This window comes from Gallinula chloropus (genome assembly GCF_964237585.1).
Source record: "Gallinula chloropus genome assembly, chromosome: 1".
NCBI classification, from domain to species: Eukaryota; Metazoa; Chordata; class Aves; order Gruiformes; family Rallidae; genus Gallinula; species Gallinula chloropus.
Window position 1 is genome coordinate 551,823 of NC_140085.1, and position 16,314 is coordinate 568,136.

Below are 16,314 nucleotides of genomic sequence, written 5' to 3' on the forward strand. Positions count from 1 at the left end.
TGATTCTCCAGACAAGTGGTAAAGGCAGCTTGAAACTGAACTGCACAGTGCTGTGAACTGCAGAGTGCCCTGTACTGAACTGCAAGGTTAGCCACTTCACAGCGTCTTGTGTTGTACAGTTATTACTTGTTCAGCATAAACATTTCAGTTGCAAAGAAAGCAACTGTCCTGGGCACTTGAGGCCAATTTATAGGCTACTGCATGGTTGTGGGATTGAGGCGTTAGTGCTGGTGAGAAGTTCGTAACACTTCCCTGGTTTGTTCGCAGGTTGAAGTGATGTTTTCAGTGACATGAAACAGGGCTCAGCAGTGCAGGTTATATCTTCGCTGCACGATCTGTTTAGTCTCTCTGCCCCAATGAAAAGCTGCTTTGGGTGGCAGAACAATTTGGGGCCCTCAAAACCGCAGGCAGTAGTAATCGGTGGGGGGACATGACAGCTCTGCTGAGGGTGATTGCGCTGCTGTGTAGGGGCAGGCATAGAACCCCAGACTGGTCTGGGTTGGAAGGGACCCCAGGGATCATGGAGCTCCAATCCGCCCCCACCCCCCACCCCCCACCCCCCCCCCGCAGCCACAGGCAGGGCCACTAACCTCCAGGCCTGGAGCTACACAAGGTTACCCAGGGCCCCAATCCTTCACATGTCTCTCATTTTGTCAAACTCTACTGCTTGGGGGGGGAGGAGGGAGCTTTTTTCTTTTTCACAGTCACCTTGAAAATGAAATGCAGGAGGTTTAGATTTCACATTGCTGTTATTTAACTTCCTCTTCCTGGGCCTATCATTTCCTCCAGGCCTCACTGGACAGTCTGTGCAAGCTGTGCTACAACAGTGTGGGTCTTCCCAGCCCTGCACACTTCATGGTTTTAGCCACATTTCCTGTTTTTGCCATACGACAGACATAAACACCGTGCAGCACCCTGTGCTAGCACTGTCAGAGCAGCACACGGCTGCTCTCTGAGCCTTCTCGAACGCTCTAGGCCGCAACTAAAAGGTGGGAAGACAGATGGGAGACCTGAGGAGTCCACCTCGGGTAAATAAGCAATGTATCATGGTGGCAGAGCAAGGCCTGGCCTCTTCTGGCGTGCTGTGACCGTGCTGAACAGAAGAGGGGTTACAGCAGGGAACGGTCTCCTGCAGCACAGAAAATCAATGTATGTTTGAAGAGCAGAATCCAGTAGTTGGTTGCAAGGGCTAATTTACATTAAAATAAGGTGTGCATTTTAACTGTGCAGTGGGTGTGCATGAAGACTGTGGTTTACACTTAAAATCCTTGCATGCTATTTTGGGGTGCCCTGTGCTGAATGAAGGACAGAGAGATCAGCAGGGCAGATACTCTGCAGCGGTTCCTTCCAGCCCGAGTTACACCGTGGCTGCTGTGGCCTGACATCCCCATGGCCTCGAGCTGGCAGTGCCCTCATGCTGGGCTTTGGGTGAGACCGTGTCCTCCTTGTGCAGATGTGGAAAGCAGTCGTGGGACATGACGTGTCAGTGAAGGTCGAGGCTCAGGGGGACGACTGGGACACTGACCCAGATTTCGTGGTGAGTGTCTGGTGTGTTAATCTGTAATATTGATGGTGATGTGAAGGCTTCATCGGCCTTAGGCATATGCTGGTCAGCTGGGCTGGGGCTCGGGGCTCGGCATGGCATGCAGCACTGGTGGCTGCGCAGGATCAGCCTAGTCCCATCAACCCATTGAAGGTGCTGTCATGTCATTTGTCAAGGCTGCTTCTGACCCATAGCCATGTTTAGTCTTCAGAACGTCCCACGTACCCCACATCCGATCACAAGTAGCATCGCTTTAGTACAGAATGTTTAGCTTCTTTTAAACTGGCTCCCTGAGTCCTCCCCACAACTTATGCCACACTAAATACCAAAGACGTTTTCTCTGTCCTGCACTGTTTGCAATTGCCCAGTATCCCAGCATTGCCCCGAGCTGTCTTTTTTTCCAGAAGAAAGAATCATACTCAATTTGCAGTCGTCTTGTGCAGATGCCGCTCCAGGCCTCTAAATAGCTTTGTTTTCTACCCAGTCTAGTTCTCTAGGTGAGATGGTGAGAAAATAGAAGGACTCAGCCTGTGGGAGCCCCATGCATTCATACAGTGTCATAATTTTGATTTTCTATGTGATTCTCTTTTCCTTTCCTAGTAAGTTGCTCACACTTTGTCTCTTTGGCCACTTCTGCATTTGCTACTCTACATAATTGCACGTAATTCCGTATTTTGTACCCCTTCCTGAATGGTAAACACTTTGGAACCATCATTGTGCAGATATAGTTAGGATTATTTTTCCCCATATGCTTCACTTTTGTGCTCATTAACACTAATCATCATTTACAGCTTTATCACCTGCTGATCTGACATCCCAAGATTTTTCTGCACTGCTTTATCTCCTGCATCTGGTTAACCTGAACAGTCCTTTATTCTCTCAAGGCATTGGCATCTCACTCTTCACACTTTTCTCCTAAACTTCTGAGGAGCACTCTGCACAGCACGAGTCCTGCTCCTCTGGACACCAAGGAGTGCCAGCTGTGCTTTGCAGCCACGGGTCTCTCAGCACCATGGAGATTTTGGTTTCCAGGGCAGTTTCTTGATCGATGGTCCCTTCTGTTACACAAGGGTCCTGTGTTTTCAAGGTTCAGTCTTGCCAAGTTATTTCCAGTAAGAAATTCTAGTTTGGGATAGAAAAGTAACTCCTCTCCTCAAAGTTTCAAATTATTAACGGTCTTAAACATTTCTACTCTGCCAGATTGTGGTTTTACTTTTTCCCCCTCTATTTGCAGATGTATTTACTACAACAGAATAAGGCTTTGTATTATTTGGAGTTTAATTCTGTTTTCTATATACATATTTTTAGCTTTACCTTGTATTAGGAAAGATTTTGTTGATGTTTCAATGTATCAGATACATGTTCAGACCTTCAAAAAGAAGACAAGTGCTGTCGGGCAAAGCTGAGACCCAGCAGCCTTCGAGGGAAGAGTCCAGTGTTTTCCCATTTCCACAGCACTTTGCCAGCTCCGCCCTGAGGCAGAGGGATGGAGCTTCCCCCTGCCCCTCGCCCCGTACCCGCGGAGGTCCCGGGCCGCGGCCCCGCCGGCCCCGGGCACCCGGCCCTGCGGGACGCCGGTGGGGATGGAGCTTTCGCCGCCCCCCCCCGCGCCCCGCAGCCGTCCGCGTCTCTTCGCCCGCCCCCCCCCTTCCCCCCCGCACGGGTCCTCCGGGCTCGCTCGGGGGCGCGGGAAGCGGACCCCCGCTTCTGGGGGCCGGGCGGACCCCGCCGGCCGCTGACGGCTGCGGTTCGCTCTGCAGAACGACATCTCCGAGAAGGAGCAGCGCTGGGGGGCCAAAACCATCGAGGGCTCCGGACGTGCCGAGCACATCGAGTGAGTGCGGCCGGGCGGGGCGCGGGGGCTGCGGGGGCCGGGACCTATGGGGGATGCCCGGCCCCCGGGCGCGGGGGGCTGCGGGCGGCCGCTGCGGCGGCGCCGTTCCGCGAGGGGAAGCGGCGGCGCCGCCCGAAACAGCCGAATAGGGGTTTGGGCGCTGCAGCGGGACGGCCCGGGGCGGGCCTGGGCCGCCGGGCCCGTGGGACGGGGAGGCGGCCGGAGAGTTTCCTTCGGCTGCGCCCTGGCGGCGCCTCTTTTAGGGCTCCTGGGGTACCCCTCGGGCCCCAGGGAGCAGCGGGGCAGCCCGGGGTGGAGCGCCGGGTGAGAGGCGCCTTAGGGCTGTGCTGCCCTGATGCTCTTTTCTCACCAGCATCCATCAGCTGAGGAACAAGGTGTCGGCCGAACATGAGGTCATCAAGAAGAAGGAGCTGGAGACGGGCCCCAAGGCCTCCTATGGCTACGGGGGCAAATTTGGAACAGAGAAGGACCGGATGGATAAGGTGAGGCTTGCAGAGGGCTTGTTCAGGCCCCAGTGGAAGAGTCTTTTTCTCATGAAGGAAAGATCATCCCTGTTTGCTGGCCTGACCCTGAGAGAGAGCACAGAGATCAGGCACGGCTGTGCAGACTCACACATGCCTACCAAGCCCAGGATCTGTCACCAGGATCTGTCTGAAGCCTTTTGTGTAATTGGTGCCTACAGCTTTGTCCACAGAATCACAGAACAGTAGGGTTTGGAAGGGACCTCTGGGGACCACCTAGTCCAACCCCAGCTGCTAAAGCAGGATCTTCTAGAGCAAGCTGCACAGGATTGCATCCAGGCGACTTCTGAGTATCCCTGGAAAAGGAAACTTCACAGCCTCTCTGGGCAGCCTGTCCCAGTGCTTTGCCACCCTGTTTGTGCCTGTTGGCCCTTGTTCAGTCATGGGGCACTACTGAAATGAGTCTGGCCCCACCCGCTAGACATCCACCCTTTTAAGTGTTAATCAGACCCCCTCTTGGTCCTCTCCAGGCTGGACTGCCCCAGTTCTCTCAGCCTTTCCTCATATGAGAGATGTTCCAGTCCCTTAATCATCCTTGCAGCCCTCCGCTGGACTCAGTCTCTGTCTGTCTTGGGCTGGGGACCCCCAGCCCTGGACACAGAATTCCAGATGGGGTCTCACCAGGGCAGAGTAGAGGTGGAGAAGAACCTCCCTTGACGACCTGGGCATACTTTTCTTAATGCAGCCCAGGATACCTGTGGCCTTCTTCGCCTTGAGGGCATGTTGCTAGCTCATGCTTAACTTGCTGTCTGGCAGGACTGCTGGGTCCTGTGCAGCAACACTCCCCTCAGCTGTGATGAAGGGCTGTCTGCAGCTTATTGCCAACCTGCCTCCCTACTTTGTGTGAAAAACTAATGAGCAATAATTCCCTTCTCAGGTTACAGACATCTTTCATATCTCAGTATGAAATCCCAGTTCTCACACCAGATGTTGTATGTTTTCTGATAATCATCATGCTGCCTGTACCTTTCAGCATTCTTCTCCCACAAGTGAGAGGATAAGGTTGCTGTAGTACTCAGTATGTGGGGTCACTGTCACACTGTCACTGTGCAAGATGAGAACAGACATTTCCAGGAGGCTAAACTAGAGCATCCATGCTCAGACCCTCCTGCCAGCACAGAGTGAGGATGTTTGTGTTGAGCAGCTCCTGGGCCTTTGTCCATTCTTACCAGGATGCTGCAAGCATGCAGCCTCTTGCCCTTCTGAGGAGTGTGTGCAATTCCTGCTTACACCACCTCCTGCAAGGAGCAGTGGCACCCAGCCTGGCCAGTGATGGGCACGGAAGGGTGATCCCAGCCAGGTCTGCTGGTCCTCGTGCTCAGACACAGAAAATGGGAAGCAGGTGCCAGACCTGCTGCCTGGCGTTTTCCAGATGTACATGTCTATCTGCTCTTTTCTCCTCAGCTTCCCCATGTGATTATCTACCACTCCACTGGCACTGGTGAGCAGCAGGGATTCAGCATCCCATGTTTTGCATGTTGGGCCAGTTGTGTGGGATGGCTGCCTTGAAGCCACGCCACGGGTCCCAGGAGCAGAGCTGGTACTGGCAAGGGCTGTGCAGGAGGCATTGCCACCAGCAGCACAGCCAGTTTGGACCTGTCAGCGTGGCTGCAGGGCAGAGCAGCCGTGCGGTGTCGGTGCCTCTGTCCAGGTACCAGTCTAACCATGGGTGCTCATGTCATGCTGTCTCTCTCCCCAGTGTGCGGTGGGCCATGAGTACGTTGCTGATGTTGGGAAGCACTCCTCGCAGACGGATGCAGCACAGGGCTTTGGGGGGAAGTTCGGGGTCCAGCGGGACCGAGCTGACAAGGTGTGTTGGACGGGGCAGCTGGAATCCACTCTTGCTGGGTCCAGGTCTAGGCAGACCATGTACCGTGTTCTCCGCTGAAGCATACAGGTCACCTACTGCGTGCAGGACAGTGACTGATGACGAATTGCAGGGCACTCTGTGGAGGTTCACTCTCTGGTGTGCAATGTCCTGTTTGTACTGTCCCATACAGGCAGCACAGTGTGTGTTTTGGGGGGCTATGCCATGCGCTCATGGTGATGGGGCTGGGTGGAGACAGCAGGACACTGTCCCTCCCATGTACATCGATGGCAGATGCTGCCTGGGTGTCCTGCCTGCTGACAGGGTGTGGGGTCAGCGTTGCAGCCCTTGTACCTGGAGTGCAGGGAGTTCTCCTGAGGGCATGTGGACAGCTGGGGTGGTGTGAGGCTGAGGAGCTTGGTACCAGCCAGGGAGCGATCAGGCACCTGCATGTTGCAGCGCAGGATGGGTATCAGTGCCCCAGCCTGGCCTCCAGAGGAGGGTGGGTGAGACCCAGCTTGTCCCTCACAGTGACTGACATTCCTCCCCTTCTTGTTTCAGTCAGCACTGGGCTTTGAATACAAGGGGGAGGTGGAGAAACACTCATCCCAGAAAGGTCAGTCTGTGGGCACACATGGCCCCCTTGACACTTGCCCACCTTCTCCTCTGCCCCCATTATCCTGTGCTGGCTGCTGTGGCTCCTTTGTTACTCTCCTCCTGTCACTTGTTTCAGGTTTCTGTTCCCAGTCACCCTTGTGACCCCATCCCTGCTCTCTGTCACCACCTTGCTCTTGCACTTTCCACTTCTCTCTAAATTTCTGATGGCTGCTCTGCCATGGCTGAGCAGAGGACATCCCCACACATCCACCGATGGATGCTGATGCTCCCTCTCCTCCGAAAGCCTCCTGAGCACCTGCCCCAGAGGGAACCCGAGTGCTGCAGGACGTGAGAAGTGGTTTCTGAAAAAGAAAATGCATAACAGTGAATATGGGAACAAAATCCTGTACAGCACCTAGGTCGTGTAGAATTCTGGAGATGATTCAGCCAAACCTTGACATGTACAAACAAGTAGCTGTATGCATTAAGAACACTGAAACCAAAGGTATTTCAAATACTCTGCAACCAAGAGAGGGTGAGAGGGTGAGCTCTGTTACTGTTTCAGGTAAATGTGAGGAATACTAGATTATACACTAGAATACTGCATTGCCAAGAAAAGAAGAACTGAAACATGTTTGTTTCAAAGGAAACTATAGAAGAAGAAAGCTAATGTGAGGCATTCTTTGTTATATTAATGAACCACATGCAGTTGTGCTACATTAATATATTCCTGTGTTAGAGCTCATGTACTAGATTGCAGACACAGAAATGCATCCAGCTGTGTAAGACAAGGGAGATCAGTCAGGACAGAATGAAAATATCAGAAATAGGGGAATGAGTTTGGATTGGTTTTTTTTTTTTAAAAAAAAGTATCCATACTGGAAATCCCAGCATCAAGGGAACAGTCATAAAACCTGGATTTGCTGAAAGCAGCATCCTAAAAGGTGCATTTCATAGTGGCCTAATGGGTAAATAATAGTTCAATCAAGGTAAGTCTAATAAATTTGTAGGACTTACAGATTCATCTGTGAGTGAGCTGCTGTGAAGCAACCATTCTTGAATACAAAACATTCTCATGCATATGTCTCTAAATCACAGTCTTCATGGATTGATAAGGCTGGATGTGCTGCAGAAGCCCCAGCTCATTCCTGGGAAACACAGACCTGTAAGACAGGGCAGGGAACAGAGAGAGGTAACTCTGATTTACTCCTTCTGAAGGATGGGTTTGGAAACACACCTGGAATACCAAGTCTGTGACAGGAAAGTGTCTCAGTACAGCCAGCAGCTGGGATGGAGGCTGACATCTGTCCCATAATGGCTGGGCGTGCTGGAGGCAGTCTGGGGAAGCAGCTCTGGACACGGGGGTGCCAGCCTCTGCTGCAGCATCCGGAGTCGGTGGTTTCCCTCTAGGAGCTGGGATTGCACTGTGGCAGATGTCAGCCATGCAGCAAAGGTCTGCCATTCCTTCTGTGCTATACAGGGCCCAATATCTTTATTCACAGACCTTTTCAGAGACTGGCAGACAGCAGATTGAGACCCTTGCTCTGGAGATGTGTGAGTGGGTGGACGCCAAGGCTGTCAGTGACCAAGTCCTGCCTTGGCTTTGCACCCTGGGGTGGCTGAGCTCCCACTGCCTCCCCAGCTGCCCTTGGCACATCCCTTTTGTTTGCCCTCTCAGTGTTTCCTGCTGCCCACAGCACTATGGGCGTCTTGCTGCCATCACCCTTACTTGCGCTGTGCATCCATTCACACGGACCCTCACCCTCAATGGCCCTTAGCCATCCACTCTATCCCCTCCAAACCCCTTTTTCTAGTGTTTTCCATTGCTGCTCTCCCCGCTGCCCCTCCCCAGTGCTGCTCCCCACCTTTACCCCCTCCCCAGCCCCACGCTTGGGGCAGTTTTTCACCCAGTTTTTCACCACCTCAGATTACTCCAAGGGCTTCGGTGGCCGTTACGGTGTGGAGAAGGACAAGGTGGACAAAGCAGCAGTGGGATTTGACTACAAGAGCCAGGCAGAGAAGCATGACTCCCAGAAAGGTGGGCTTGGGAGCCCAATGCAGCAGGCAGTGTTGGGACTGGAGCTTGGGGCTGTGCCCATGGGGCTCTGGGGCACCATGGAAACTGGTGGAAAAGCTGTGGGGAGCTGTTGAGTGTCCAGTGCTTGCAGCAAGGGAATGGGGCAGATGAGGAGAGCCACTGCATAGTGCATTACTGCTGGAAAAAGCTCAGGCTAAATGGCAGCGTGTCACTAAAGGAAGGGTGGAGGGGAAGTCCAGGCACATCTCACAGCAGGTGAAGTGTCACAGGGTAGAGGGAGGGCTGTTGCTGCAGCCACCAGTGGGGAAATTTGGTCTTGCTCTGTGTCTTTCCTGGGCAGGGAAAACAATTGTCCCTGTGAGAACTGAGCTGACAGTGCTGCCACTTTCTCTCTCCCTCCCTTGTCTGTCCTCTGATCTGGACCCCTGTGGCTGAAGACTATTCTGTGGGCTTTGGTGGGAAGTTTGGTGTCCAGAAGGACCGTCAGGACAAGAGTGCCCTTGGCTGGGACCATCAGGAGGAAGTGCAACCCCATGCATCCCAAACAGGTAGGGCAATGCTCCCAGAGCATCTTTAGGATCCCTTCCAACCTCCTAAGGTCCCTTCCTTGCTCCCTGTCTAACTTCAGTGCACAAGGCTACATTGCACTCAGATAGCTGAGTGGCGTCTCACTCCAGTGCCTGGGATGCAGATTTGCCAGTGTCCTGCACTGAGCTGAGAGGAGTGAAGGATTAGTCTTCAGAGCCACTGCCCAGACTGTTCTGTGTGTTCTGCCTGTCCAGTTCCATATGTGATAAGGTGCAGACAGAGCTAACTTGGTGTGGAGTCACAGCCTGATGAAGTCAGAGGTGCACACAGGATGTAATAAATTATAAAGTAACTCTTTTTTTTTTCCCCTACAGACTATGCCAAGGGTTTTGGAGGCCGTTACGGGGTCCAGAAGGACAGAGTAGATAAGGTAAGACTGCCGCAGCCTGCAATTGCTTCCCACTGCTGTTAGATGTGCCTGGGCTTCCCCTGCACCCTTCCTCTAGTGACACGCTGCCATTCAGCCTGAACTTTTTCCAGCAGTCATGCACCATGCAATGGCTCTCCTCATCTGAAAGATGAGAGTGCTGGACAGGGTTAGGGACTGGGGGTATTTGGAGGAGGAAGCGAGGGTGCCTTCTCTGAGCCATGCCTTTCCTGTTGTTGGGCACAGTGACAGTGTTGTGCCTGGTACAGTACCCACATCACCACGCTCAGCAGCTGGGGGAGGTGGGTGAGGACCTTTGTGCAGGACCCTGAGCCAGGGAAGGACATGAACACAGACCTGTAACAACCAAGCACGCTCCTGTCTGTGCTGTGTGTGTAGGGGCAGAGTGAGAATGGCATTCTGCCCATGGAAGAGATTAATGTGGTACATGAATTTCACAACAGCAAGTGGAGGTGCACTGTCAGGCAAAGCATGAGCTTTAGGCAGGCTGCAGAGAGGGGATGAGCAGTTCTTGATCAGCTCGAAGTGGAACAGGAATTGGTGCATTTTGAGAATATTCAAGCATAATCAGAGATGGTAAAAATAAGGATATTTGGGCAAGTACTTAAATTCTTGATTGCCTGGTTTTCAGGCACTGGAGTGGTGCTGAATTCATTGCTTCAGTAGAGCATAATACAGCACCAGGCAATCCTAAGTCCCTTTGATAAGGTTCTGAACACCCAAGTGTACAAATTGTCTCTCACACTGAGACTCCTGAATTTAAACACTGTCACATAAACACGTCCAGGTCAGCTGTGGTCTGTGTGGACCTGGTGCTGAGCCTGCGGTGCTGGTGGTTGGCTCAGGTGTGCTTTCTGAGCTGGTCTCTGGGCGCCAGGGACTGTAGCAGCCCATGGGAATGCTGGAGGTGGAACTCCAGGTGTAGCTGTCAGGCTGGAAACCAGTCCCTCTCTGCAGCTCCCCTTTTTGTGTGAAGTTTTCTCATCAAAGCAGGCAAACCCCCTCTATCTCATTCTGGCTTTGCTGCAAACACCCCATCGATGCTACTGCCAGTTTAGCCACCTCTTCATGCGCTGTAAAGCCAGAGGTATCTCAGATGCTCACACACATTTTCACTCTGGGGTTTCCCAGCCTGTGCCACTGCACACACACGCTGCAGGCAGCAGCCTGCTGAAGGGACGTGTTCTTAGGCAACTGCAGCTCTGTATCCAGTAGAGAAGGGCTTCCATCCCTGGACCTTAGGAAGCAGCAGAGTGCCAGGCATCCACCCTGCTCTTTGCCTGTGAGCACTTGTCCACTGAACACCCAGCCCTGCTGTCCCATGCAGCAGTCATCTTCCCTCTGTGCAGCGTCCTCCCCCTGGCCCTGTGAGGCCTTTTCAGCCCTCAGAGCACCATGCTAACAGGAACAGGCCTTGCCTTTGGCTGGAGGGCAGCCACCACTGCCACAGTGCAGGGCTGCATCAGGAGAGCAGGGCTGCAGCCAGGAGCCTGCACGTTGTACAGACGAGGAGAGACACAGCAGGGAGCAAACCCTGTAGCCAAACTCAGTGGGGGGGTCTCAGTGCTGGCCTTGTCTGACAAGCTGGACCTTTAATTCTCTTCCTCCTGCAGAGTGCTGCTGGCTTTAACGAGATGGCAGCTCCCAGCTCCTCATATGAGAAAACAACACCAGTGGAGGCAGGTGAGACAACTGTGTACCAGCCCTGAGCTCCTTGGGAAGCTGTGGGCCTTGTGCTCTCTCTGTGGCAGACGTGCTGTGGTGGGGTGTGGATAAAACCTGTGCCCAGGGGCAGGAGAAGGTGGGTGAACAGGTTTCCCTGGGAGAGACAAGAGGTCTGGGCTTCTCCTGAATGCCTGGGGTGTTGGAAGGGAACCCCTGAGCAGGCTTGGTCAGCTGTCTTCTCCACAGGAGCTTCCAGTGGCACCAGTAGCCTCCGTTCCCGATTCGAGAGCATGGCTAAGTCAGCAGAGGAGAGCAGAAGGCAGGCGGAAGAGGAGCGGGTGAGGCGGCAGGTTCGGGAGTGCCCGGCAGCCCAGCAGAAGGTGAGCCCTGGACATCTTGCCATGTCCTCTCAGGACCACAGAGCCGACTTCTCCTCAGGACTGTGCAGCTCCATGTCCTTCTACCTGATCTCTTTACAGTAGCTTCTTGCCTAATCTGCTTCCCTGCAGCAGCCAGGCACTGCCACTGAAGGTCACAGTGCACAGATCAAGGTGTGCCTGCGCCCAGCCATAACACCCTGTGCTCTGGCCTGGGCTCCTTCTTGCCTGTAGTGCCTGGAAAACACGCTGCAGTCACACATCTCTGGTATTTCCATCCCAGCAGTCTGCATTCAGGGTTTTCCAAACAGGAGATTGCACCCAAACCCTCACCTTGATGCCACCTCCTTTGACACTGAGCTGTTTCCACACTCCCTCTGCACTCCCTGGTAGTTTTCCCCCTCAAGGCCACTTTCTGCAGGTCCCAGAGTCATTACAGGCCTGCTGGTGTTCGGTGCCTAGGGCAGGTTTATGGGAGCTGGAACATAGTCCAGCTGGAGGAAAGCTGATAGTTGCACTCTAAGTTGGAAAAGATTTCAGCTGGAGGAATGTTTTCTGAGTTGCTCTGTTGGGAGTGGGAACGGACATGGCTCTGGACCTCATTCAGAGGGATTTAGGGGATCCCTGAGAAGTTGTAGATGCCCCATCCCTGGAAGTGTTCAAGGCCAGGTAGGACAGGGCTTTGAGGAACCTGGTGTCATGGAGGGTGTCCCTGCCTGTAGCAGGGGGAGTTTGAAACTAGTCCCTTCCAACCCAAACCAGTCTGTGATTCTTTGATCTCATTACCTTTCTCCAGCAACAAATCCCACAGAGAGAGAAGGACCACGCAGCAGTAGCCCCTGCCACCAAGCCAGCAAGGATGCCCAGGAGTGCTGACCAAGCCAGGCCTGTGCCACAAGGAGAACAGGTACCAGGGCAGGCTGGGGAGAGCCAGGAAGGGGAGCAGGCAGAGGGTATTGCACCTGGGAGGAGGCTGTGACTTACAGCCAGTCCTGCAGGAAGAAGTGGGGTGCAGCCACAACATGGGAGGGAGGAAATGTGGGAGTCAGGATGGGACACCACTGCACAGCACCTTACACCATGAGACAGGCTCCTGAAGTGTGGCAGTCTGGCGGCAGTGCAGTAAGCTGTAGCTATAGCATCCCACAAGGATCTTCATGGCAATGCTGGGTGCCAGCTCAGCACAGACCTGTGGTTGAACAGTTTCCCCACTGTGCAGAGGACGAGGCTCCGTTTGTGTCACCATAACAGTGGTGGCACCTGCAGTGGAGCAGGCTCACTTGTGTGGGCTGCTGTGCAGCCATGGAGAGCTGCCTGCAGTGACAGCTTTGCAGGTGACGTCCCTGTCACTTTCACACTTCACATGGCAGCAGGCAAAAAGGGAAGATGAGGAAATACCACCCACTTTGCCACCACGGCCAGCAGATCTGGGGGAAGAGCTGTACAAAAACCACAGCCAGGATCAGCCCATCTACACAGAAAGTCCGGATGTTGGTGGAGACTATGAGGAGCTGCCAGAGCCCTCTGACTACTGTGATGGTACCAGTGGAGGTGCTGAGTATGAGGAGCTGCCAGCTCCTTTGGAAAAAGTGGATGCCATCTATGACGATGGAGAAGATGGAGGTGAGGACTATGAGGAAATCGGTCCTGAGGAGCCCAGTCAGAGCCAGCCCCACCTGGGTGAGTACTAATGGAAATCCCCATGTCTTGGGGAGCTTGTATATGTCCACTCACCTCACTGCATGTCTGGAACAGACTCCAGAGGGAATGTGTATTGTGAAGTCTGCTGTGGTCAGGGTAGCTGCCCATGATGATGGAGACTTTGGGAGTCTCACACTCACTTGCCTGGCTTCAAAGTGTGAACCAGCTGGGCCATGCAGCTCTGCTTGAGCAGAACCCAAGCAGAAGGACCAGAGGCCTGCCATGGGCTGCCAAGAAGCTGTCCCTGGACTCATGGTCTGGTTATGCTGTTTCCTGGCAAGTGACTGCCAGTGCTGCACTGAGGCCTGGCGGTGCCTGCTTAAATCAGCTTGTTGCTCAAACTGCTGGTGCTCATGAGACCTGGTGATGCCTCCTGGGTGTGAGTGTGCAGGGTAGTCTTCCTCCCAGCACAGTAAGCAAGCTGCGTGGGCTGCTGTTGATATTCCTTTCGCAGCTTTGATGCTACTGGAGATAGTAGGTGGACAAGTTGGAGTTAAGCCCAGCTTTTTTCTTGGGACTGGACCACGAGGCATCAGGACCCCGTCTCTCTCCTTGCAGAAGGGGAAGGAAGTCATACCTTGTTTTGAGCCATGGTGCACCTCTCCCTGTTGATGGTGTTTGGATGTGGTTCGCCCCAAGGCTGACAGCTGGGTTGCACTCACCAGGTCTATACGGATGCTTTTGGTCTCTCGCTCATCTGTCTGTCCTGTCTTCTGCAGGGGAAATGGACAGTGTTTATGAGGTGAAGAGCCCTGGGACCTGTGCAGTGGCTCTCTATGATTACCAAGGAGGTGGGTCTGCCATCCAGACTGTGGGGAGAGGCTCTGGGCGCTGTCTTGGGGTGGTGTGACAGAGGGGTGGTGACACACCGTCTGCAGTGGTGAAAAGACTTTGGTGGTTTATATATTCCTTCCTCTTAGAAAGCAGAGTAATATCTGACTTGGGAATACAGAAGCTTCATCTGTCATCTGTGAAGTCTTGAGGCTTCTCTGCTTTATCTGTGTTGTTTGATGGGGATGGATGAGATGAACTCTGAGGATTATCAGGATTCTTGTTCTGTGTTCTCCTCCTGGGGTGGGGTGGAAGGAGGGATGTAAAGACAGCTCTCCCTGGGGTTATCTTTGCATTGTAACTGTCTTTTCTGGATGATTTTTGCAGATGGAGAAGATGAGATTTCCTTTGATCCTGACGACACCATCACACACATCGAGATGGTGGACGAAGGCTGGTGGCGGGGGCAGTGCCGAGGCAGAGTAGGCCTCTTCCCGGCGAATTACGTGAAGCTCCTGCAGTGATGCCCCCGTTGCCCAGGCCGCTTCCTCCCAAACTCCCATCTCTCTCTGCTTCAGCCATTTACATGTCATTAGCTTAATTTGACTCCAGCTGGTGCAAGAAATACCAAGCAGCAAACTGGCAGTGCCTGAGGGAATGATTTGGACTGTGCCCAAGAGGGCTCTGGTCACCATCCACTTCCAGATGAGGTGGTTTAGAAGCCTGGGAGTACAATCTAACACACCTTTTTGGCTGAGGCTGCCCCATGTGTCACACAGGGAGCTTGCAGGAGCGTGTCCATTCCCAGAATCAGAGAATCATTGAGATTGGAAAAGACCTTTAAGATCATTAAGTCCAACCATTAACCAAGCACTGCCAAGTCCTCCACCAACCCAGGTCCTTAAGCACCACATCTATGTGTCTTTTAAATCAGTGATAGTGACTGCACTGCTTCACTGGGCAGCCTGTTCAGTGCTTCATAACCCTTTCAGTGAAGAGTTATTTCCTAATATCCAGTCTAACATACCCTGGCACAACTTGATGCCATTTCCTGTCATCTTGTCACCAGGGAGAAAAGACCAAACCCTCCCCCACTACAACCTCCTTCGAGGTAGTTGTAGAGAGTGATAAGGTGTCCCCCTTTCTCCAGACTAAACCATTGCAGTTCCCTCAGGTGCTCCTTGTAAGAACTGTTCTCTAGCCCCTTCACCAGCTTTGTTGCTCTTCTCAGGACGTGCTCCAGCACCTTAATGTCCTTCTTGTAGTGAGGGGCCTGAAACTGAACACAGCACACAGGGCTGAGTACAGGGGATGGTCACTGCCCTGGTCCTGCTGGCCACACTCTTGCTGACACAAGCCAGGATACTGTGGCCTTCTTGCCCCCCCGGGCTCACTGCTGGCTCATGTTCAGCTGTCACCCCACACCCCCAGGTCCTTTTCAGCCAAGCAGCTTTCCAGGCACTCTGCCCCCAGCCTGCAGCGTTGCCTGGGGTGGTTGTGACCCAAGTGCAGGACCTCACACTGAGCCTTGTTGAACCTGATGCCATTGGCCTTGGCCCACTGCTCCAGCCTGTCCAGATCCCTCTGCAAAGCCTTCCGACCCCCAAGCAGATAACACTCCCTCCCAACCTGGACTTGTCTGCAAACTTACTGAGGCTGCACTTGATCCCCTTGTCCAGATAATTAATAAAGATAGAAAAGAAAGTGGCTGAAGCTGGCTGTCCCGCAGCAGCCAGCCCTTGGTCACTACTGGCCACAGCCACACCACTTAAAACTGCTTTTTAATTTTTTTTTTTTAATGGCTGTAGTGCAGATCAGTGTTTTCTGATGAGGATTTAAGCGATGTCAGCTCACAGCTCAGTGCTGACAACCTGCTGGTTGACCAAAGCACTGAGAGCGTGTGTCCTGCTGTGCTAATGTGCAAAATTCTACAGAGCTTTTGTGGCAGCCTGGAGACACCCTGTAGGCATCAGACTCAGTGCCAAAGCATTTGTGAAAGGAGGATGGTGTGACAGCCTCTTTGCAGAGGCCAGATTTTGTAATTCAAGATGCTGCCCCTTGTCCCATGCAGGGCCCACCTTAGGGAACCCCAAGGCCGAGCTCCTGGCCTTGCCCAGGGCCAGCAAGGCCCATACCACATAAACTTGCCTTTCACAGCGTTTCCTGGCAGCAGCACAGCTGCAGCGCGCCCTGTGCTGAGCTCAGCACACAGCACTTGCAAAATAAAGACAATCCTGGAACTCCAGCCTTGTTCCCAACTTGATGTTGCAGTCCTGCCATTGGTGATGTGCTGAGGGCCAGACAAGGGATGGCAGCTTGCCACAAGCAGCCACTGCCTGGACAGGGAGCCCTTGTCCCACAGCAAAGATCTCCCACACACAGATGGGTGATGCTGCCCTGGTGCCACACCAGCACTCTGCTGCAGCCCTGGTACTGGGTTGTTACCTGGGGCAGGGGGGAACC

General features: G+C 53.4%; 1 protein-coding gene across 1 annotated transcript in view; it reads left to right on the forward strand.

The window, feature by feature from the left end:
* Positions 1-16,090, forward strand: part of GOLGB1 (golgin B1) — a 69,056-nt gene extending 52,966 nt beyond the window's left edge. The window contains exons 23-36 of the mRNA XM_084279220.1: positions 1,454-1,537; positions 3,304-3,377; positions 3,751-3,880; positions 5,619-5,729; positions 6,288-6,342; positions 8,251-8,361; positions 8,799-8,909; positions 9,264-9,319; positions 10,951-11,020; positions 11,249-11,382; positions 12,176-12,332; positions 12,631-13,059; positions 13,800-13,871; positions 14,239-16,090. Coding sequence (XP_084135346.1) covers positions 1,454-1,537; positions 3,304-3,377; positions 3,751-3,880; positions 5,619-5,729; positions 6,288-6,342; positions 8,251-8,361; positions 8,799-8,909; positions 9,264-9,319; positions 10,951-11,020; positions 11,249-11,382; positions 12,176-12,332; positions 12,631-13,059; positions 13,800-13,871; positions 14,239-14,375 — 1,731 coding nt within the window. The 3' untranslated portion in view covers positions 14,376-16,090. The remainder of the gene's footprint in view (positions 1-1,453; positions 1,538-3,303; positions 3,378-3,750; positions 3,881-5,618; positions 5,730-6,287; positions 6,343-8,250; positions 8,362-8,798; positions 8,910-9,263; positions 9,320-10,950; positions 11,021-11,248; positions 11,383-12,175; positions 12,333-12,630; positions 13,060-13,799; positions 13,872-14,238) is intronic.
* Positions 16,091-16,314: the final 224 nt, after the last annotated feature.